This window comes from Pelophylax lessonae (genome assembly GCF_965119305.1).
Source record: "Pelophylax lessonae genome assembly, chromosome: 8".
Lineage (NCBI taxonomy): Eukaryota > Metazoa > Chordata > Amphibia > Anura > Ranidae > Pelophylax > Pelophylax lessonae.
Genome location: NC_138775.1, coordinates 80,199,297 through 80,222,366, shown reverse-complemented (window position 1 = coordinate 80,222,366; position 23,070 = coordinate 80,199,297). Strand labels below are relative to the sequence as shown.

The following is a 23,070-nucleotide window of genomic DNA, read 5'->3' as shown; positions in this document are numbered from 1 at the left end:
CAGCAGTCTATGTGGAGTCTGTGATATCCCCCTCATGTCTGTTAGTATGTTTCCCGTGTGTCCCTTCACGGTCCTTGCGGGGGCGCTATAGCAGTTCTGCCGCGGTGTGGGGGGGTTGCGAGGGTCCCTGAGTCCCTTGTGATGCTTGTGCAACATTTTGGGGGTGCAGACATGTTTGTGGGGGCCGCGTCGGTGTAAAACCGCGGGCTGCCATTTCAGGTGTGGGCAGGCTGTTTGGCCTCATTGTGAGGGCAGCAGCCATTTTCTGTAATGCTTTGGCGCCCTTTCGGGCGCTATCTTTAGTGTGGGCAATGTGTTTCCTCATGTGCTCGGCGGCCATTTTCTCGGAGCCTCCCCCATAGACTTACATTGGCAACCATTTTCTTGTGGCTCAGACCTATGTTCGGCCTCTAGTGGCGTGACATCATTTCCTCTTTCTAAGCACACAGATCGAGCTGGCAGCGTGGGTACAGTATAGACATACTTCTGGGGGCTTTTTTGCTATTTTTTCTGGTTTATATCTCTGCTGGCAGTTATCTTTCAGTGCTTAGTAGCACAGGCTAGTCACTCATTGCGGTGGGAACCGCCACTATCGCCGATTTAAAGGGCCAGCGCTATTTAATCTCTAAATGTTTCTGATGGAGTCCCAAGATGGCAAATTCCCCCCAGCTCTGGTGGAGGGTTCAGGTACTCCTGAATCCTCTGCAATAGTCTCACTTACTGCTGCACTTACGACTTTAGCGTCCAACGTGGATCTGTTGATGTCTGAGCGGGCTTCAAAGAAAAGGCCCAGGCTTTCTCAATCTTCTGATTCGGAGCTAGATATGGTTGCCACGGACAGTGTACCCCCTGAGGGGTCTCAGTCCTCTGTCGGATGGGGGGGAGGAGGGGGGAGGTGGAGGATTCCCCCTCCGGGTCGGCCAGAGAATGCGCTGCAATGTCTGCACTCATTAGCTCTGTTAAAGACTCGCTACATTTAGAAGATGAGCCCCACCTGCCAGGTAAGTGGTCTTCCTTTGGGACCCGCAAAACCCAGAAGTCGGTTCAGGTGTTTCCCTGTCCCGCTGAGTTTCACGAAACAGTGAACGAACAATGGCGCAATTTAAAGCGCAATTTTGTGGTGCCTAAGTGGTTTCAGTACCGTTATCCCTTTGCGTCTCCGGTGGATTTGCGCTGGACTGTGGCCCTAAGGTGGACCACACGGTGTCCAGGTTAAATAAAGCTACTCTGATGCCCGCTGAGGATTCTCCGGTGTTTAAGGACCCGGCGGATAGGCGGGTGGAGTCTCTTACCCGCCACTCCTATCTGGTGGCAGGTTCCTTGATGAAACCCGTGTTCTCCTCAGTAATGGTCTCTCAGGCTGTGGTGGAGTGGACTAAGGTGCTAAGACGCACCCTTGTGGCTGATTCCGCCCCTCCTGCTACTCTGGAGATGGTGGACCAAATTATTCAGGCTGTTTTTTATACCTGTGTGACGTGGCCTTGGATGAGGCCCCTTTAGTCTCACGCTTATCTGCAGTCGCAGTGACGATCCGTTGCATCGTGTGGTTGAAAAGCTGGTCGGCCGACCAGTCTTCCAAGAAGACGGTGTCTGACATCCCTTATGCAGGGAATTTCTGGGGACTCCCTGGACGAATTGGGGAAGGGGGTCACTGGGGGTAAAAGCACACTGCTGCCCCAGGTGTCCAGGGGCAAGTCTTTCCGCGGTAAGCGGGGCCCTCCCTTTAAACCTAACCAGGGGTCCTTTTGTGCCTTCAAGGCACAAGACAAGGGCAAATCCTTCAAGGCCTCTGATGGCCAGAAGAAGCCTTGGGCGGGCAAGTCAAAATCCGCCCACACTGGCACGGCGGCCCAGTCCGCCTCGACCTGAAGGGGCGCCCTCACCCGTTTCAGGGGTGGGGGGACGTCTGCGCTGTTTTCCCGAACCTTGGCTGGCCAGAATGGGTTCAGGAACTCATTCAGTCAGGGTACAAGATCGAATTTCGATCACGCCCAGCAGACAGATTCTTTCCCTCAAATCTTCATTTAACCCCAGATCGTTTCCAAGATCTCAAACTGGCAGTTCGGGATCTCCTCGCCCAGGGGGGTGATCGTCCCGGTGCCACATCGGGACAAGTTTCGGGGTTTTTACTCGAATCTGTTCACGGTGCCAAGAAAGGAGGGCAAGGTGCGTCCAATTCTGGACCTAACGTTTCTGAACCGCTTCGTGCGGGTTCAAAAGTTCTGCATTGAATCCCTCAGATCGGTGGTGGCCTCCCTGAGTCCAGGAGATTTTCTGGCTTCCATCGACCTCAAGGATGCGTTTTTACACATCCACATCTATGTAGGTCATCAGAGGTACCTCCGATTCGCAATCGCGGAGGAGCACTATCAGTTCGTGGCGTTGCCTTTCGGTCTCGCTTCGGCTACAAGGGTGTTGGCTCCTGTCCTGGCCCTGTTGCGGTTGCAGGGGATTGCAATCCTTGGGTATCTGGACGATCTCCTGTTAAGGTCGAGTTCCAGTGCCGCTCTGTTGCATGACCTGTCAACCACGGTTCAGATGCTCCAGGTGTTCGGGTGGACCATCAATTTTCAGAAGTCGACATTGTCTCCTTCTGTTCGCCTCCCTTACCTGGGGATGGTTCTGGACTCCGCCCAGGCAAAAGTCTTCCTACCGGAGGACAAACTCCGGAATCTGCAGAACGAGGTCATGTCCCTCAGGGACAACGAGTCCTCATCACTCAGGACCTGTATGCGGTCCCTGGGATTTATGGTGTCAGCCTTCGAGGCGATACCATTTGCACAGTTCCACACACGATCTCTGCAAGCAGAGATTCTGGCCAGTTGGGACAGACGTCCTCGTTCCTTGGAAAGGAGGATCTCTTTGAGCCACCAAGTCAGAATGGATCTTCTGTGTGGTGGCTCCAGTCTCCGGCTCTGACGGAAGGGAAATCCTTCCGGTCGTTATGGACGGTGGTCACCACGGACGCCAGCCTGTCGAGCTGGGGTGGCGTTCTGGGCAATTAGTCTACCCAGGGCACTTGGTCGGTGGAGAAATCCTCCCTACCGATAAATGTCTAGGAACTGCGAGCGATCAGACTGTTTGCTCCGTTGGTCGGATCATCTTCGGGGCCGCCCTGTGCATGTGCAGACGGACAACGCAACTGTGGTGGCTTACATAAATCACCAAGGGGGCACCAGAAGTGTCTGGGCAGCCAAGGAAGTGGCCGAGATTCTGTCCTGGGCCGAGACGCAGGCCTCGGCGATTTCGGCAGTTCACATTCCAGGTGTGGAGAACTGGCAGGCCGACTATCTGAGCCGTCAGACCCTGGACCAGGGGGAATGGTCCCTACAACCGGAGGTGTTTCAGATGCTGTGTGCGCGATGGGGATCCCCGGACGTGGATCTGTTTACATCTGGTCTAAACAACAAGGTGGGAAGGTTTGTGGCAAGAACATGCGACCCTCTGGCAGACGCCTTGGACGCGTTGGTAGTGCCTTGGAATCCGTATCGACTGATTTATGTCTCCCCCCCTCAATCAGTTGTTGTCCAGGTTCCTTCGCAGGTTGGTCTCGGAACCGAGGTTGGTGATTCTAGTGGCCCCGGACTGGCCGCGCCGGTCTCTGTACGCGGACATCATGCAACTGGTCGTCGAGCCTCCCTGGCGGTTTCCGTTACAAGACGATCTGCTGTCTCAGGGGCCGATCTTCCATCCTGCTTTACAGTCGCTGGCTTTAACGGCGTGGCTATTGAAAGCCAGGTCTTGAGAGATCCGGGTCTCTCATCGGCGGTCATTCCTACCCTACTTAAGGCTAGGAAGGCCTCGTCCGGTAAGATTTATTATCGTACCTGGAAGGCTTATTTTTCGCCTGGTGTGAATCGCAGGGTTTCCATCCTCGCTCCTTTTCGGTGGCGAGGGTGTTAGCCTTCCTGCAATCTGGTGTGGACCAGCGTCTTGCGCTTACCACTATTAAGGGTCAGTTATCTGCGCTGGCCATTTTTTTCCAGCGCCCATTGGCGTCAAATTCCTTGATCCACGCCTTTATTCAAAGGGTGCGTCATCTGGCTCCCCCTAGGAGGGCACCCTTGCCTCCTTGGGACTTGAATTTGGTTCTGTCCGTTTTGCAACATCCTCCATTTGAGAACATCCGGAAGATTCCTCTGCCTGCGCTGTCACAGAAAGTTGCCTTTCTGGTGGCGATCACATCTGCTCGCAGAGTGTCGGAGTTGGCGGCCCTGTCTTGCCGCTCCCCCAACCTGGTTGTTCATAGGGATAAGGTGGTCTTGCGACCTCGTCAATCTTTCCTTCCAAAGATGGTGTCCGATTTTCATCTCAACGAGGACATTGTCTTGCCTTCGCTGTATGCGAATCCTAAGCATCCTAAAGAGTTTGCCTTGGATGTAGTCCGGGCGATCAGGGTGTACCTGTCGTCTACTGAATCCTTCAGAAAGTCGGATTCTCTTTTTGTCCTTCCTGAAGGACCTCGGAAGGGTATGGCTGCGTCTGCGGCAACCATTTCTAAATGGATCAGACAGACGATTGTTCAGGCTTATTTGCTTAGGGAACGGGTTCCGCCCTACCAGAGCGGTGAGTGCGTCTTGGGCCTTCCGCCATCAGGCGTCGGTGTCCCAGGTGTGCAAAGCGGCGACCTGGTCGTCCGTGCACACCTTCACAAAATTTTACAAACTTGATGTTTTGCCATCGGCAGATGCCTCCTTTGGCCGCAAAGTTCTGAGTGCGGCAGTGCCTTTAGGGGAAACATGGCGTTTTTTTCGCCAGTCCCCTGTTGGGGTTTTTTACCCCTTGGTTATTTTGCTTTCCTGGGTTTGTTCGCTCCTGTTGAGCTTTCCTGTTACCCAGTGTTTTACCTTTCTGGTTCAGATAAGGTTCTTTTCTCTGACCTGGGTGCTGCGTTGCCTTTTAGACGGTTACGTTTCCCACCCTTCACATCTACACTGCTTTGGGACATCCCAGTAGTGAAGACTGTATGACGTGGGCGGCGACTGTCAGAGGACGTAAGAGAAAATAGAATTTTTGTAAGAACTTACAGTAAAATTATGCAGGGTTATGGCATCTATCTGCTGCCTTAACACCGGTATTTAAGTTTAACCGGCCGACGTATATAGTCGTTGGATGGTTCGTAAGTGGTTAAATTGTGTTCCTCTTAGTTACAAATTTTTGTGTAAAGTGGTTGTAAAGGCAGAAGGTTTTATAGCTTAATGTATTTTATGCATTAGGATAAAAAAAAAAATCTGTATGCAGCTCCCCCTTCAGCTACCTGAGGTCCATATAGATCCAGCGATGTTGCACGAGAGACTCGGCTGTCCTGGACTCCCCCTCCTCATTGGCTGAGACTGCAGCCCGGTGCCATTGGCTCCCACTGCTGTCAGTCGGTAAGCCAATGAGGAGAAAAAGGGGGTGGTGCTGGATCAAGGCTCCATGTCTGAATAGACACAGGGAGCTGCGGCTCCGCTTGGGTGCCTCCATAGCAAGCTGCTTGCTGTGGGGGAAAATCAATAGATAATAGATCAAAAGAAAGGGGCCAGAAGCGCCGAAGAGGGACCCAAGAAGAGGAGGATCTGGGCTGCTCTGTGCAAAACGATTGCACAGAGCAGATAAATATAACATGTTTGTTATTTTTAATGAAAAAAGACTTTAGCATCTCTTTAAGTAATCTTGGGTCCAGTCTAAAGGTATAAGCAGCTGAACATGCAGATGTTACTTTTCCTTTCTAATCCTTCAATCGGTCAGTGAGAATTGGATTTTTTTCACAATATGCTTAGTCTGAATTGCCAAGAAATTGTGCATGTGTGATTGGCATTGTGAAAGCATTAAAATCGGCCAAAAAATAGACCATACAATTGTAGTGTGATCAGTAGTGAATGTGACGTAGTATTTTTCTATCTTTATGCGCTGTCTTTAGCGCTAAACATACCTGGTCCAGCCAAAAAGATAATTGGAATCCTTTTTGTTGGCAATATTGGGGTCTCCAACTTTCTCAAGCTAGAGATGCTCCTCTTACAGACAATGGTAATTGCAAATTATCTTGGAGGGGTTTTAGTTCAAGATGCAATCTTCTAGTCACAGGAAGGTGATGTTTGGGCACTACCTACCCACCTGCCTTGAAGTAGTTGCAAACTCCCACGCAGCCTTTATTTTGTATACCTGTGGTTACTTATTAAATGCAAGGTAAATATAACATTTCCTAGCTTGAAACAATGGCAGCTTGCCGCCTCATAAGGAGTTTGTGATATTTCAAACTTGGATATAAGACTTTGGATTCACGTTTCGCAAACTGCAGCTAACAGGAGGAAATTGCAAAAACCACATGTTGAAAACCATATTGAAAGAAAAAATGTAATTGAGTCACGATTGCTAATTTTGAGGCAGAAGCATTTATTTTTAATTTATCACAGATAAATCAAGCTGCGTTCCCCTGTACCTCCCATACCCTACAGTATAGCTTAGGGAAGGTATTTTTGAGTGTGTATGTATAAACACTAAAAACGAAGTGTGTGTGTATGTATGTGTGTATATGTATATATGTGTGTATATATGTATATATATATATGTGTGTGTGTGTGTGGAGTCTCCCTCAATTGTAGTGCCTGACCGGCAGATTACATTTTCTGGGCTTTTGGCGCACTTTTATTGAGAAGAAAAGTTCAAAAATAACTAGCAGGGTTACCTTTTACAGGGGGTTTCCTGCATCAGAACATAAATCATCCAGCCTCCTGGCTATCCAGACTTTATAGTCCCTGGGCCTGTCTGTGCCTAGGGTCCTGAGCACTTGGCGCAGTTTTTGGCCGCCATTTTAAGTGTGGGCATAGGCTCTTTGTGTAAGGGCAGCAGCCATTTTCCCGAAGCTTCCTATACTTTACTATTGGCACCATTTTCTTGTAGCCTGAGGCTACACAGGCAGTGTGCGGCCTCTAGTGGTGATATGTCACTTCCTGTCAGATGTTTTCAGGCTGGAGTTTACACTACAGAGATGCTACTTCTCAGCGGTGATAAGGGGTTTTTGTTCCTTTAGGTATTCCTCAGGCACACTTTTGCTCCTGCCAGCCTTTAAGCGGGACTCTGGATGCAGCGCGGTACAGCAGTGCGGGCCGCGATTTAAAGGGGCAGTGCATACTTTTTTCTACAACTTGCAAAATGGAGTCTCAAGGTAAAAAATCCCCCTTACTTTATTGGTGCGCATGCCGGACCATCCGGATCGCAGTCTCTCATGTCTGTCTGCAGCTTTGAAAAATCTGGCGTCAAAGGTGGACTTTGTGATAAAACAAGTCGCTATCCAGAAACGGCCACTGCCTTCTCAATCCTCTGATTCAGAGCCTGATATGGTCTCCACGGACTATCCCATTCCTGAGGGAGTTGTTCAGGATAATATGCCCTCCTCGGCTGCAGCGCGGGAACGAGCTAAGGTGGAAGCACTGATTTTTTCAGTAAGGTTAATATTGAAAATGGATGATGAGCCCACACAGTCAGGAAAGCGGGTAGTTTTTGGCTCCCGCAAAAGCCCAGAAGTCGGGTCAGGGTTTCCCTTGTCCCGATGACTTTCACGATATGGTGAATGAGCAATGGCGCATTGCGCACGTATTAGTGGTGCAAAAGCGCTTTAAATGCCATTATCCCTTTGCTGACTCAGTTTCAAATATGGTGGATCGCCCTGTTTCAAGAACAAGTCTACTGTGGTACCTGTGGAAGTCTCCTCGGTGTTTATGGACCCGGTGGACTGATGGGTGGAATCCCTTTCCCACCACCTGCATTTGCTGGCGGGCTCGATACTTAAACCTGTATTCGCGTCCGTCCTGGTTTCCCAGATGGTTACAGCATGAGCTGCAGTGCCCAGGGGTAACTTGAACGATGAGACGGTTCCCCTGGCTTTGATGAGCTCATGGACCAGATGGCCCATGCCCTGGTGTGCTGCGGCCCTGGACTCGGCTCCTCTGGTTGCCAGAGTGTCAGCTGTGGGGATTGCAATGCGCCGCATGGTGTGGCTGCAGAGTTGTTCGGCGGACCAGACTTCTAAGAAGGCCTTCACTGATCTCCCATTTTTTTGGGTGAACGCCAGTTTGGGGACTCCTTGGATGAGTTAATCAAGGGCCTGATGGGGGTGAGAGTTCTCTGCTACCCTGATCTTCAAAAGGCAAGGCACCTCACAGTAAGAGGGGATCCTCTTTCTCGGCTCACAGGCGGTTTTATTCGGCCCTCAAAAAGGTAAAAGGTAAACCGTTCGGGGTTGGGGGAGGGGTGTCTGCGTTACTTTCCGGAACCCTGGACATCTGATTCAGGACAAATGGGTTCCCAAACTAATTTGTTCAGTGTACAAGATCGAAATTCGGTCTCGTCCAGCAGACAGATTGTTTCCTCGATTCTCCATTTGTCTCTGGATCACCTGCTGGATCTCAGAGAGGCAGAGCAGGATTGCGGTTTTTATTCAAACCTGTTCACGGTGCCCAGAAAGGAGGGCATGGTGCGTCCAATTTTGGACTTCAAGTCAATGTATCGCTTTGTGCAGGTGCAGAAACTTCGGATGGAATCCGTTTGGTCTTTCAAGGAGGAGCACTTTCAAATTGTGGCTTTACCATTTGGTCTAGCCTCGGCTCCCATAGTCCTCTCCGAGGTTATGACTCTGGTGTTGGCTTTGCTCCGAAAAAGGGGGATTGCGATCCTCTGATATCTGGACGATCTCCTGTTGAGAGCAAGTTCTCATCCAACCTTGTTGGGCGACCTGTCAATCATGGTTCAGACCCTTCAGGAGTTCGGGTGGACCATCAACTTCAAGAAGTCTGCGCTGACCCGTTGGTGCGGTTGAATTACCTGGGTATGAATTTGGACTCCTCTCTGGCGAGTCTTTATCCTTGGGGGCCAGCTTCAGATGCTGCATAGCGAAATCAGGTTGCTGATGGGCGATGATCTCTTCTCTCTGCGGACTTGCATGCAGGCTTTGGGACGCATTGTGTCAACCTTCGAGGTAGTCCCATTTGCTCAATTTCACACAAGACCTCTACGGATAGAGATTCTTGTCAGTTGGAACAAGGATCCGCAGTCCCCAGACAGAATGGTATGTCTGAACCGGTCCACGAGGTTGGAGCTCTCGTGGTGGCTTCTGTCGCCCGCTCTGAGCCAGGGCGAGTTTTTTTCTACCACTGTTGTGGACGGTGGTCACCAGAGATGCCAGCCTGTTGGGCTGGGGTGGAGTGCTGCACAGGCTCTGTGCCAGGGACTTTGGTCCACGGAGGAATCCTCCTGGCCAAAATATGTCCTGGAGCTCAGGGCAATCAGGCTCTGCCTTCTCCACTGGACAACTCGGCTGCACGGCTTTCCGATTCGGGTACAATCTGACTACGCCACGGCTGTGGCTTACAGAAATCTTCCAAGGGGCACCAATAGTGCCCGGGCGGCCCAGGAGGTGGCCGAGATTCTCACTTTGGCTGGGGAAAATGTTCCGGCTCTCTCCGCAGTTCACATTCCAAGAGTGGGGAACTGGGTCGTCTGGTGATTTTTCATCTCCTGTGTACCCGGTGGGGAACTCCGGAGGTGGATCTGTTTGCGTCTTGTCTGCGCAAGGGTAAGAGGTTCATGGCCAGGGCTCGAGATCCTCTGGCCGATGCCGCAGAAGCTTTGGTGGTTCCTTGGAGTTGGTATCGGCTAATTTATGCCTTTCCTCCGATATAGCTCTAGTCAAGGTTCCTCCGCGGGTTGGGGGTGAAACAGGCTTCGGTGATTCTGGTAGCCCCAGACTGGCCTCGCCGGTTTTGGTATGCAGACCTGGCAATGATGGTCGTCGAGCTTCCCTGGCTGCTGCCTCTGAGAGAGGATCTGCTATCTCAAGGGCCGATCTTCCATCCTGCTTTACGGTCGCTGGCCCTAATGGCATGGCTGTGAAGGCCAGGTGTTGGGAGACCGAGGACTCTCTGATTCTGTGATTCCTACCTTGCTGGGAGCTAGGAAGGCAACTTCTAGGAAGATTCTCATCGGCCTTGGAAGAGGAATATTGCCTGGGGTGCATCGCAAAGTTGCGTCCTCGCTTGTTTTTGGTGGCGAGAGTCTTAGCCTTCTTACAAAAGGAGTTGAGAAACGCTTGGCTTTAGGCATGCTTACAGGTCGGGTGTCGGCCTTAGCCGTTTACTTCCTTGCGCCACACCCTTATTTCAAGGGATGCATCATCTGGCTCCGCCGAGGAGATCCCGTTGGCCTCTGTGGGCTCTGGATTTGGTTTTGTCCGTTCTTTAACGGCCTCTCTTTGAAAATATTTAGGGAAATTCTCTGCCCTTGTCTCAGTAAATTGCCTTCTGGTGGCTATAGCTTCTGCCCGCAGAGCGTCTGAGTTGGCGGCTCTGTCCTACCGTTCACCTTATTTGGGGGTTCATAGGGATAAGTTTGTTCTACGGCCTAATCAGTCTTTTTTTTTCCTTAGGTGGTGTCTGCTTTCCACCTCTACGAAGATATGGTTTTGCCTTCGCTTTGTGTTATGCCCAAGCATCCCAAGGACTTTGCCTTGCATTCGCTGGATGTGGTTCGGGCGATCAGGTTTTCAGGTTTCGGACATCTGATTCCTTGTTTATCCTTCCTGAGGGATCTCGCGGGGGTTCGGCTGCGTCTGCTGTGACCATGTCAGAATGGTTCAGACAGACAATGGTTCGAGCCTGTTAATTAAGGGGTTAGGATTATCTCCTTCCCTGTGAGGGCGCGTTCTACTAGAGTGCTGAGTGCCTCTTGGGCTTTTTGCCATCAGGCTTCTGTTGCTCAGGAGTGTAAAGTGGCGACTTGGTCGTCTGTACACGTTTATAGAATTTGTAAAAGTTGACTTCATGGCATCCTCGGATGCCTCATTTGGCCGCAAGGTTTTGCAGGCTGCTGTTTAAAGAGAGTTGTTTTGTTTTTTCTTTAAGGGGTTGTATTTTTTCTTTTGTGGGTAAGCTCCTGTTGGTATTGGTGGAGCTTTTTGTTGCCCAGTTGGCTACGTTTTTAGCCTTGGAAATATGTTAACAGTTCTTGGTTGCGTTCTTCCCACCCCTCATGCCTACACTGCTTTGGGACGTCCCATTAGTGAAGAAGCATTTAGAGCTGCGTCTGTCAAAGGACATAAGAGAAAATTGGATTTTTGTAAGAACTTACTGTAAAATCCTTATCTCTGAGTCCTTTGACAGACGCAGCTCCCACACCTCTTTTTTTGGGGTTGGTTGTGTCTTCTTTCACTGCTTGCTACGAAACTGATTTGAGAACAGTGTGTCTGGGGTTATGTCATGAGGGACAGCCCCTGTAGGCGTGTTGAGTGAAAACTTTTCACTGCCTAGTCTAATCCTGTAGATGGCGCATAACCCATTTGTGAAGAAGCATTAAGAGCTGCGTCTGTCAAAGGACTAAAAAAAAAAAAGAGTTTGGGGTAAGTTCTTACAAAAATCCAATTTTTTACGTAAGTACAAAAATCCCATTATTCCCAGCCAAGTTCGTGGAGATTTGAAAATGTATAAATAAATATAAAGAGCCTTCTCTTTGTGTTAAGTTTTTTGAATTAAGCCTACTCTACTCTTCCTATAACACACATGAGATCTCTGTGCTGCCAGCTAAAAAGCATGCAAATGAATTTAAAATCAAACAAAAATGGTACCAATGAATTTGGACTACAGTATTTCTCTAGAACATGTAAACAGGTGTGAACCATGAATGAAAGCTTCGCTCCCATAATGTGTGTATGTGTATGTGTATATATATATATATATATATATATATATATATATGTGTATATATATATATATATATTTAGTAGTGTCTATTAGCAAGATGTCATTGAAGGGACAAAAGCAGATATTTTTTTCTGGGAATTCACCATTTTTAAAAAGCTATGCCTTGACAGCAAAGGTGATGCATGTGCTAATTATATCTAATTTCAGCAGATTCTCATTTCATACAATATCATGCTTTTCTTCATAACATAAGCATATATTTTCATTTTTGTTATAGACTGCTGAATAATCTCCCAGGAAATCCGTAGTGACTGAATGTGTTTAGTGTATAATGACTCGAGCATGTCTGTACTTTGCATATACTTTTAATTAATCAAGCCTGCAAAAGCATTGTAGAAGCTCTATTAGATTATAGGGGGTGTATTTAGGCATGTCCAAACTGGTTGGATGAGATGACCCACACATTGCAGTGATTGTCATCATCCAGCGTACAGTCTACATTGAACTTTTTACAAGCAGAAGTAAAACAGATGTTACTAGTAAACTATGAATTTGATAAAACCCTTAGTATAAATATTGGCTGCAATAAATATACTCATCACAGAATACCTCAGGCTGCATTTACACTGTATCATTTTGTGAACACATGCAAAATGGCACAGTTTATATGCTTGTTTTTGCGCCATATGCATAGGGCAGCCCATTCATTTCAGTAGACTGCTTTACGTGTAACACGTGTGGTAGCACATGTATGGCTCGCATTTTTTGTGCATTTATGAAGCTCACAAAAAATGTGCATCATATGCGGTACCATTCATTAAATGGCAGCGCAGTCATGACACGTTTTCTTGTGCATTGACAATGTGTACGAAAAATGCGTATATCACATGTAGTGGCATTTATTGTCCATTCACTGCACCCCAAACTCAACAAGTCAGACATGCTTTTTCTATCCATTATGTTGGTAATGAGGCCTTACTGTGTTCTGTGACAAAGGGATCATAATGAAGACCACAATTCTCCTCGAATATATTAACGCACAGCTGCATTTTGTTTTTATTTTGTTTTATAAATTTCAGCGGGGGGCGACAACTGGTCTTGGATGCACATTGCAATGCATTTAGAGCAATTTTAAAAGGAAAATAAAATGATCTTTGGTCAGTTTTAGTATGTATATTTTTTTAAAGTTTAGAAGTTTTGTATAACTTCTACAAATATTTATAAAAAATATTTCTCTTACGTCCTCCTGACAGTCGCCGCCCACTCATACAATCTGCACGTCTGGGTATTGGCCTTCTCCACAGGCGTAAGCTAGGCAGAAGATTTTGTTAGAATATTCACAAAAACTTTGTATAGACACACCTACAGGGGGCTGTCCCTATGGTCTGGTCAATACCCCCAGCTAGCTTCATTCCCAATTCAGTTTGCTGCTGCCTAACTTAGGAGTAGGCTGGCTTTTCCCTGGCTGGGGCTGCGGTATTAGCCTTTTTCTTCTTTTTATTTTTTCTCTCTAGAAAAGTATTTTTTCTTTTAAAAGATAGCTTTTTATTTGTTCCTGCGCTTAGTTAGTCGGACTTGGGAAGACTACAGAATTGCGGAGCTGGGAATTGCACTGGTTATTCTAGAGCCTTACGGAATCCCAGCCTGCCATAGAGCGTTAGCAGGTTATTGGTACGCCCAGGCCTCGCAAACGACTATGTCCCTGTCCTCAGGGTCGAGCCTGCGAAGTTGCTATCTTCGCCGGGATGTCTCAACTCCGGTACGCCCGCGTATTGCTAGCGTCCCCTTCGGCTGATGGCCCCCCCCCTGCTCAGAGTGGGAGGCTTCCTGTCGCAGAGCGGTACCCATGTTTTCGCTGGACCGGTGAGTACCATGCTACCCCTCTGGCATTGTCTGTCGGGGTGTGTATGTGGGTCCTCTGTTTTATGGGGATGGCAGTTCGGTATGGGTTCTGTGATGTCCCCCTCATGTCTGTAGGTGCGGTCCCTGTGTGTTCCTTCCCGGTCCCTGCGGGGGCGCTGTGGCGGTTCCACCGCTGTATGGGGGGTTGCGGGGGTTTCCTATGTCCCTGAGGTGCTTGTGCAACTATTTGGGGAACAGTACATGGTGTGTGGGGGCCGCAATCGGCCTAGGAGGGCAGCCTTGCCTCCTTGGGACCTGAATTGGGTTCTGTCCGTTTTGCAATGTCCTCCCTTTGAGAACATCCGGGAGATTCCTCTGCTGGTGCTGTCACGGAAAGTTGCCTTTCTGGTGGCGATCACATCTGCTCGCAGAGTGTCTGAGTTGGCGGCCCTGTCTTGCCGCTTCCCCTATCTGGTTGTTCATAGGGATAAAGTGGTCTTGCGACCTCATCAGTCCTTTCTTCCGAAGATGGTTTCGCACTTCCATCTCAACGAGGACATTGTCTTACCTTCGCTGTGTGCGAAGCCTAAGCATCCTAAGGAGTTTGCCTTGCATTCCTTGGATGTGGTGCGGGCGATCAGAGTTTACCTGTCGTCTACTGAATCCTTCAGAAAGTCGGATTGTCTTTGTCCTTCCTGAGGGACCTCGGAAGGGTACGGCTGCGTCTGCGGCAACCATTTCAAAATGGATCAGGCAGACGATTGTGCAGGCCTATTCAATTAGGGATGAGGTTACTCCTTTCCCTGTCACAGCGCACTCTACCAAAGCGATTAGTGCGTCTTGGGCCTTCCGCCATCAGGCATTGGTGACTCAGGTGTGCAAAGCGGCAACCTGGTCGTCCGTGCATACCTTTACAAAATTTTACAAAATTGATGTCTTGGCATCAGCGGATGCCTCTTTTGGCTGCAAAGTTTTGAGTGCGGCAGTGCCTTAGGGGAGACAGGGTAGTTTTGGCCTGTCTCCTCCTGTTGGGGCTTTTACCTTTTTTGGTTTTGTTTTCCTGGGCTTTCGCTCCTGTTGAGCTTTCTTGTTGCCCAATGTTTACCTTTCTGGTTCAGAAAAGGTTCTTTTCTCTGACCTGGGTGCTGCGTTGCCTTTCTTGACAGTTACGTTTTCCCACCCCTCACATCTACACTGCTTTGGGACGTCCCAGACTTGCAGATTGTATGAGTGGGCGGCGACTGTCAGAGGACGTAAGGGAAAATAGAATTTTTGTAAGAACTTACCGTAAAATTATTTTCTGAGTCCTCTGACAATCGCCTCCCTCGCCCCCCTTTTGGGGTTCGTGGATCTCTATACTGCTTGCTACCAAACTGAATTGGGAATGAAGCTAGCTGGGGGTATTGACCACAGGGGCAGCCCCCTGTAGGTGTGTCTATACTAAGTTTTTGTGAATATTCTAACAAAATCTTCTCCTAGCTTACTCCTGTGGAGAAGGCTAATACCCAGACGTGCAGATTGTATGAGTGGGCAGCGACTGTCAAAGGACTCAGGGAAAATAATTTTACAGTAAGTTCTTACAAAAATTCTATTTTTACAAATAAACGTTTACACTCTGCAGTTTTTATAATCTGATCCCCCTTCTCATTTCATAACACTACTACAAATCTATCTCCGGATTACTGTTTTTGCGTGGAGTTTGGTATCACCTCCAAAAAAGTTAGGAAATATTAACATTTTCAAAATGGGTATTTCTTCTAAATCAAGCGTGACATAGAATAAGGTATACTTTATAAAAAAACATATTAAAAAAAAAAAAAAAAGGGGGGGGGTGGTTTTTCTGGTGTGAGATTCAGCCATATCCCTTTAGGCCTTGTTCAAACGGGCTTGACAGCTGTGTAGGTGGGTGTGTTCCCAAATGCATTCAGGGACCTGCACGTATGTCAAATTGGGAGCTGCAGTAAAATGTAATTTTGGAACAATATTTTAACTACTAATAATATTTGAAGTTTTCTTCTGCATTATTTATGACTCCATAAGGTCCATTGATCTTTCCTGATGTTCATAGTCATCCTTGTGAACTGAAGTTTTACCAGCATACACAAATACATGAAAACGATTAGATCAATGATTCCTTCAGAGTTGTGGTTGTTTCTCTATTTGATATTATCACGGAAGTCTGCATGTTTTTATATTGTGTGCTAGTATACATCACATACAAGTTTGTGTTAATTTGGAGCATGAGTTTCTATACCTGCTGGGTGATAAACTATTGTTATATTTTTATCATAAACGTAATCATTTTTTTGATAGTTTGTCATCATGTGAGAAAATTAGTTTAGACTCTTGGCAGTAAATCCACTGTCTTTCTTCAGAAACAGAGAGAAGCATGAAGTTTTGGCAGATGACTGTAATTTTGGGTGTTGCCTTAGAAGTGGGAATTACATCATGCATATTCCGCCTTGAAAATGAGGCGAACCTGCTGGCTGCTCTTAAGTTCACATTAACCCTGTGGAGCAACAGTGTTTTATTGCATATAGTGGGCTGTGCCCCTCCGAAAAGTCTATTGCAGAATAAAGTTTAATTATACATGATATCCTTTTTAAAATCCCTGCGAGGGCCCGCTATCTTCTTAGTAAGCACCTAGGAGGTTACTGTGATACAAGTGCAAGGATCACCATTTATATAATTATTTACATATACAGTACGTGTGTGTGTATATTGTGAAAGAAAGTGTCACTGTGTAACTTATACACAGTTAATTTTATGTAGCACAGCATTACATCTAATGATATTTTTGTTAAATGATTGAAAAGGCACATTTTTCTTGTGTTCCCATTCATTGTGTTGGAATAAAAATCTGAAATGTAAAAATCTAAATTTGTTAAAGGAGAAAAAATAAACCTTTTTACATAGGGTATACATTTCTGCATTAAGGCCTCCAGCACCCTAGGCGTTTAGCCCTTGTGTCTCTGATTCTGGCAATTTGGTGCATACAGAATGCACATTCTTATAAAACTCCATGAAAGGCTGAAAAATGTGGTGGGTGGACATTGTACCAGGTGTCAATAAGGTTTAGGGCTGTATGCACCAAGGGACGAGAACCCAGAACACAAGAATTCTGAGTAGTGTCCATCCTTTCCAGGACACACGTCCTTCATCTTTTCTCACAACCTCACAGTTGGGACAATGGGTGATCAACAAGTTCTTAGGAGTTCATTCATGAGGCTATTGGCAGAAGCGAAGCGTACATATATGGAGTTTTAAGGATACAAATTGTGACCTTCATAAAGAGAACTGGGCACTTATAATTATGAAGGCAGAAGTCTTGTGCTCTACTTTGCCTTGTAATTTTCAGAAAATACTGGGATGTGACCGTAAAGTCTCTCTGGATAATAGCAGGCTGCAGATATCTCTATGCGTCATTTACCTCTTACTGAAGGGCAGTGAGCTTTACATTGGCAGAACATGTGGCAGGACAGTCTGACCTTTGTGGAATATACTTGCGTTGTCCTTTTATTTTGTGTTTTATAGAAAAACATACAAATCAATGGTACTCAGCTAGGTAGCGAAGTGAATGTACCTTTTAAATACTATGTCTAAAATCAGAATTGGAAAATCATGATTGGAACACACCTCAATTTCCATACGTTTACAGATGCAACAAATTTGTGTGGAAGCCACAGACCGCTATGAAGGAGCTTCTGAAAGTTTGAATATTTTGAAGAAATACCAGTAGTGGGATGTATACAGAAATGCCTAGATTTTCTAGTTCGCTGCTGTGGTGCATGAGAAAATTAGACTTGCCAAACTCAGTCACATGTTCTCCCAGTGAATGAAAGGTGAAACCTGTTTGGCAGTTGTGGGCAGCTATTCCAGCTTTCCTCTGATTCCTAAAGACCAGTTCACATAACAGTGTGTTTTTTTTTTTCTGCATCAAAAATGAATGGAAAGTAGGTTATGGTTTCAAATGGCATAGTTCACACCAGTGCAGTCAGTTCCAGGGAGTTCAGTGATAAAAAAAAGTAGAACATGCTGCATTTTTCCTGCACTAGACTGTACTGGAACTTTACAAAATGCATCAAAAAAGCACTGGAATACACTGGAACCCATCAAAAATGCACAGGATCCCAGTAAAGTGAAAAAAAAAAAAAGCATCTGAAATGCTTCAAAAATGCACCGGATCCTGTTAAAAACACATGCAGAAACGTATCCTGAAAGGATCTAGAGTGTTTTTGTGGTGTGAACCAGCTTTGTATCCATCATTTTTATACGTCAATACCCTATTTTATCTCTCTTAGACTGGGTCAAACTCAGGTACTATTTGTATTTGACATTTACATTAATAAATACAAAATGGCGTTAATTTGTGTCTTCTATATCTGTGTGTTATACCTGTGTTTAGAATGTAGTTTGGTTTTAAAAAGTGTTAGTGACTGCTATAGTTGCTGATTAGATATGTATGATTTGCTTCCTGCTTAGCAGTTCTGTACAGTGGTCATGCCTTACTGCTTCTCTCAAACTCTATTTTCTCTGTTTTCTCTCAGGTGATGTAGCAGTGAAGATTCTTAAAGTTACCGATCCAACTCCAGAACAGTTCCAGGCCTTTAGAAATGAAGTTGCAGTTCTCAGGTGGGTGCATTACATTGTAAAATTAGAGCACCTTCAACTCGTGGCCACGATTCTCCCATAGTCCCAATGACAATAGAACCTTAGGGAACCTCAGGAGAATTTTCCAAATGTTCTTTTCTGATCGTACAGGACACTTGCTTCTTGCTAGTCTTTACAGCTGGGTTATTTGCAGCTTCCATTAGGTGATTGCACACTGTGCTGCTGGAACATTCTCCCATATAGCCCATCCAACTCCCAGCTTGCCTCAGTTTTTGCTTGTGTCCTTAGGCTGTGGACTTCTCTGTCTGCTAAGAGAAGCTTACCTGATCTCCTCAAACAGTTTTTATTTTTATTTTTTTTTTTCTAGATTTTTTTTTTTTTTTTTTTGGATTAATTTTCTATCAAATTGACTGCACCATAGCCACTGCAGCTATTTACTACAGCTTCCTAATCAGTTAACTCCTTGGCAGTGCTTCGTGGGACTGTACCCAGACTCCCAATGCAATGAAGACATGTCTGACCTATATTACTGTAGCAGCTCTCCTTGTCATGTATTGTAATGCATGGAGTTAGCCACAGGTCCAGAGCCATAGCCTGCTTAGCATAGACCCTCGACTTTGAAGACCCCTGCATGAGTATGCCCATCCAGCAGGGCAAAGCCAAAAAGGGGCTAACCTCCCTATATTCCTGTAGGTACAGAAATTGCACATTAAGAATGCAAGGCTGGTAATTTGCCCTCCTCCTGGGGTATTTTCTGGCCTATGTAGACAAATTCCTAACTGCACATCCCATTTTCTGCAGCATCAATGTTCTCTGTTTGGCAACCTGCACTACCAATTTGTCAACCACCCTTTGGCCTATTTGTGCTTGCCTCAGTGTTGGCTCTGCTTCCCTCAAGGGATTTAGGTTGTGGCTGTACCTGGACGATCTTCTGCTGTACGATCCATATCCACTGTCCCTGATGGACATCTGCCAGAGTTTTGGTTGAAAGCCCCAATCTGAGGAAATCCTCACTGGATGACTAGACACAGCCCTTTTTAGGACCTTCCTGCCCTGGGACAAAACTTCTACCCCTCCAAGCTCATGCCAAGAACATAAGGGCTTAAAAGACATCCTTGACTTGTATGGTCTCATAATTGCCTCCTTTGAGGCCACACCATATGCTCAAATTCATTCTAGGCTGTTTCAGCTGAAAATGTTGGCAGCATGGGACAGACTGTGGCTGTTTTTGGGCTGTCCCATACACCAGCCTGATGTGTTGGGGGGGGGGGGGGGCATTCTTGAACACACTGGTGGTGCAGGGGATGTGGTCGTCAGAGGAAGCTCATATTTTCACTAACATTCTGGAACTAGAGTTGATTTGGTTGTTAATCACTGGACTTCCCTCCTGCGAGCTCTCCTGACAAGATTCCAGTCGGACAATGCCACAGCTTAGATCAATCATGAAGGGGTCACAAGGAGCTGTGTTGTCCATAATGGAAGCGGATCTACTCCTCTCTTGGGCAGAACCTCACGTTCTAGCCCTGTCCACCATCCACATCTTAAGTGTGGAAAAGTGGTAGGCAGATTCCTGGGGAACGGGCCTTCTCTCGCAGTGTTTTCTGGACCTTTGTTACAGGTAGGGGACACTGTTTGTGGACCTCCTGGCATCCATGTTTAACCGCAGCAACCAGATTCAAATAGAATTGTTGCAAAGTCCAGATACCCTCTGGCATTTGCATTAGACGCTCTGGTGACTCTATGGAATAAGTTTAGTTTAATCTATGTCTTACCGCCCTTTCAGATACTTTCTAGTCTGCTTTAAAGAATTGAGATGGAGGGGAGTGATGGGGATCCTCATTTCAGGGAAGTGGCCTGAAGAACTTCTGACATTCTCAGACACTTAGCAGAAGCTCCATGGGAGCTTCCAGACCTCAAGAACCAGAGTTTTATCCTGCTGCTAGGTCGCAGGCTTTGACAACATAACTGTTGAATCTATAAGAAAAAAACACATTACCAGTCCCTGCGCAGATCCTGGAGATCAGTTCTCAAGCTGGGGAACCTTGTAATATGGACAGTGGTGAAACACACAAAATGAAGCGTGGCAGCTCTCCTAACCCTCCATGGGATGTGAGGCAAAAAAACTAAGCAGGAAACAAAAAGACAGAGCGCACACTGCCCTAGTGTAACACCATTTATTATAAGTAGTTGAAGCCAAAAAAAACAGGTACTCACAAATATGATGTCATGCATGGAAATTTGTCCCCCGATCTAATGTATACAGAGCGCTCGCCTCGACGGATCAGAAGTACGTCCCGCACTGATTGGATCGTAACATCCGGCTAAGCCTACCGCCTCAGGATGACTCAGTGTGATGCGCCTGCGCATGGTCCAGCCGTCGCCGCACACTCTGCAAGAGCCGGATGCAGTGGCCACTCAGGGAACCTGGTGATGCGGCTACGCAGAGGAGAGATCCCCGATCGGGACCCAAGAAATGGCACTAATGGGGTTGCTAATGAGAACGCGTTTCGGAGGCATGGCCTCCTTCAGGTCTCTGAAGGAGACCTGACCATGCGTTTCAGAGGCGTGGCCTCCTTCTCGAGGTCTCTGAAGGAGGCCACGCCTCCGGAACGCGTTGTCCTTAGCAACCCCATTAGTGTAATTTCTTGGGTCCCGATCGGGGATCTCTCCTCTGCGTAGCCGCATCTCCAGGTTCCCCGGATGGCCACTGCATATGGCTCTTGCAGAGTGTGCAGCGGCGGCTGGACCATGCGCAGGCGCACCACACTGAGTCATCCTGAGGCGGTAGGCTTAGCCGGATGTTACCATCTGATCAGTGTGAGACGTACAGCCGAGGTGAGCGCTCTGTATACATTAGATCGGGGGACAAATTTCCATGTATGACATCATATTTGTTTGTGAGTACCTGTTTTTATGGCTTCAACTACTACTTATAATAAATGGTGTTACACTAGGGCGGTGTGTGCTCTGTCTTTTTGTTTCCTGCTTCGCTGTTGAATCTGCGGTTTTGAGGGATAGGGGGCCTCTGAAATCTCTTCCGTAACCTTCTCAAATCTAGGAAGTCCACCTGTCCTGAAGGTCTTCCACAGTACACCGAACATGGAAATGCTTTTATTTTTATATATATACATATATATATATATATATATCTGCTAAATACCATTTCTCATCATCAGTATATAGCAGTCTTGTGACTTCTATCAGTGTCCGGCCGAGCACTGGTTAAAGCTTGTTGGAGGAGTTTTCATTCTCCTCTTACTGTCCTATAAGGCTGCATGACTCCTGACACTCTATCTGGACAGTACTGATTACCCTGTGCTGATCACATGTATCCCCTGCCCCCCCCCCCCCCCAAAAAAAAAAACAACTCTCTAGAAATACATACCAAACTGAGTATGTGGACAGTGCCCCCAAGGCTCTGTACTATTTTGTACCCTTTTTGGGACATTTATGGCATCGGTTTACGCCAAACAACCTAATCTGTTATATTAAAAAAAAAACTCAAGAACAAAAATGTAACACATTCTAGTTTACCAGTGCTTTTGGTGTCTTCATTATTTTCAATTTTGACTAAGAACATTTTCAGAAATTACAGATAATACCCGTATTTGCCAGAAATAGTGTCTTTGTTACTTCCTGTGAGATAAACTTAATCTGTCACCCTAAAGTAAATGGATTTCTTCTTTCTCATGTAATGGAGATGAACAAAGGAGATTTTTAAAGTCCAGCCTGGGTGAGAACAATGGTTGCCTCTATAGATACAATGGAGGAATGTGCATAGCCACCTTAAGAGCAGAAAGTGGTAAAATAAAGTATAAAAGCCTGAAAAAAGATAACTGAATGCCGCCACCCCATAGAAGACTAAAAGACTGCAATATAAATTAGATTTGCTTTTGGATTTAGATATGCTTAAGGTAAATCTTTCCCTCGGGCTGGCCTTCATTGCTGACCTCCTTATGCTGTTTTGCTGGCATTAATGCTGACCCACAGGCTTAAGAACTGTCGGAGGTAAAACGTGTATGCAGCTCAGGAATGTCAGAGTAAAGTCAGAAGACCTTACCTGCAAACTAGTTCTCAACTGCTGAAAGATTTAAACAGTTCATTTATGTCTTGTGTAGATACCGATGGCACACTACAGGAAACCAGACTGGGCCCACGATTCATTTTAGAATTATTTATTTGTCAGACACCTCAGTTCACTTAAAGTTGTTACCTAGCTATTTAATTTCCCTTCACAGAAAGACACGGCACGTCAACATTCTGCTTTTTATGGGCTACATGACTAAAGACAACCTGGCAATTGTTACCCAGTGGTGTGAAGGAAGCAGCCTCTACAAACATCTGCATGTACAGGAGACCAAATTCCAGATGTTCCAGCTGATCGATATTGCCAGGCAAACGGCACAGGGAATGGAGTGAGTGATATTTTTTTTTCTGTTTTGGGGGTGGAGTGAGTTGCCACTTTCTTTGAACTGTTTACATGTGTGAGCGTGATGATTTGGAACAACTGTTCCAACAGTTGGGTTAAAAACAAAAGATTTTTTGCATGCATTTGGAAATACATGTAATGCTACACTGCCACAGGACAAAGATAAAGTATGGACCCTCACTCAAAATTATCTGAGCTCCTAACCTGTGTGCTCCTTGGAGAGGTTGCCCCCTTAGCTCCTGTTCTGATGACCACCTACCACCAAGACAGACATGAGGAAATCTCAATTGGGGTAGAGACCGAGGAGAAACGTATACTTGGCCTTTCTCCACCATTTGCACACTTTCCAGCGAAGCTTTGGGGTTGAGCTAATTTCTATACGTTACTTTACATTACTCCTCTGTAACAACCTCAATTCCTAAAACTAAAATGCACGTGTGAATGTCCTTTATGTAATGTACTGTGATAAACCATGAGTGTGACTTGTATGCCTCTTATTTCTTTTGGTCCATGTTG

The 23,070-nt window shown here is 46.5% G+C and overlaps 1 protein-coding gene across 2 annotated transcripts in view; it reads left to right on the top strand.

The window, feature by feature from the left end:
* The window catches only part of RAF1 (Raf-1 proto-oncogene, serine/threonine kinase), a 289,683-nt gene that overhangs the window by 235,636 nt on the left and 30,977 nt on the right, over positions 1 to 23,070 (top strand). For both annotated transcript variants that reach the window (XM_082266446.1, XM_082266447.1), the window contains 2 exons: positions 18,062 to 18,146; positions 22,364 to 22,540. In XM_082266446.1, coding sequence (XP_082122572.1) covers positions 18,062 to 18,146; positions 22,364 to 22,540 — 262 coding nt within the window. The remainder of the gene's footprint in view (positions 1 to 18,061; positions 18,147 to 22,363; positions 22,541 to 23,070) is intronic.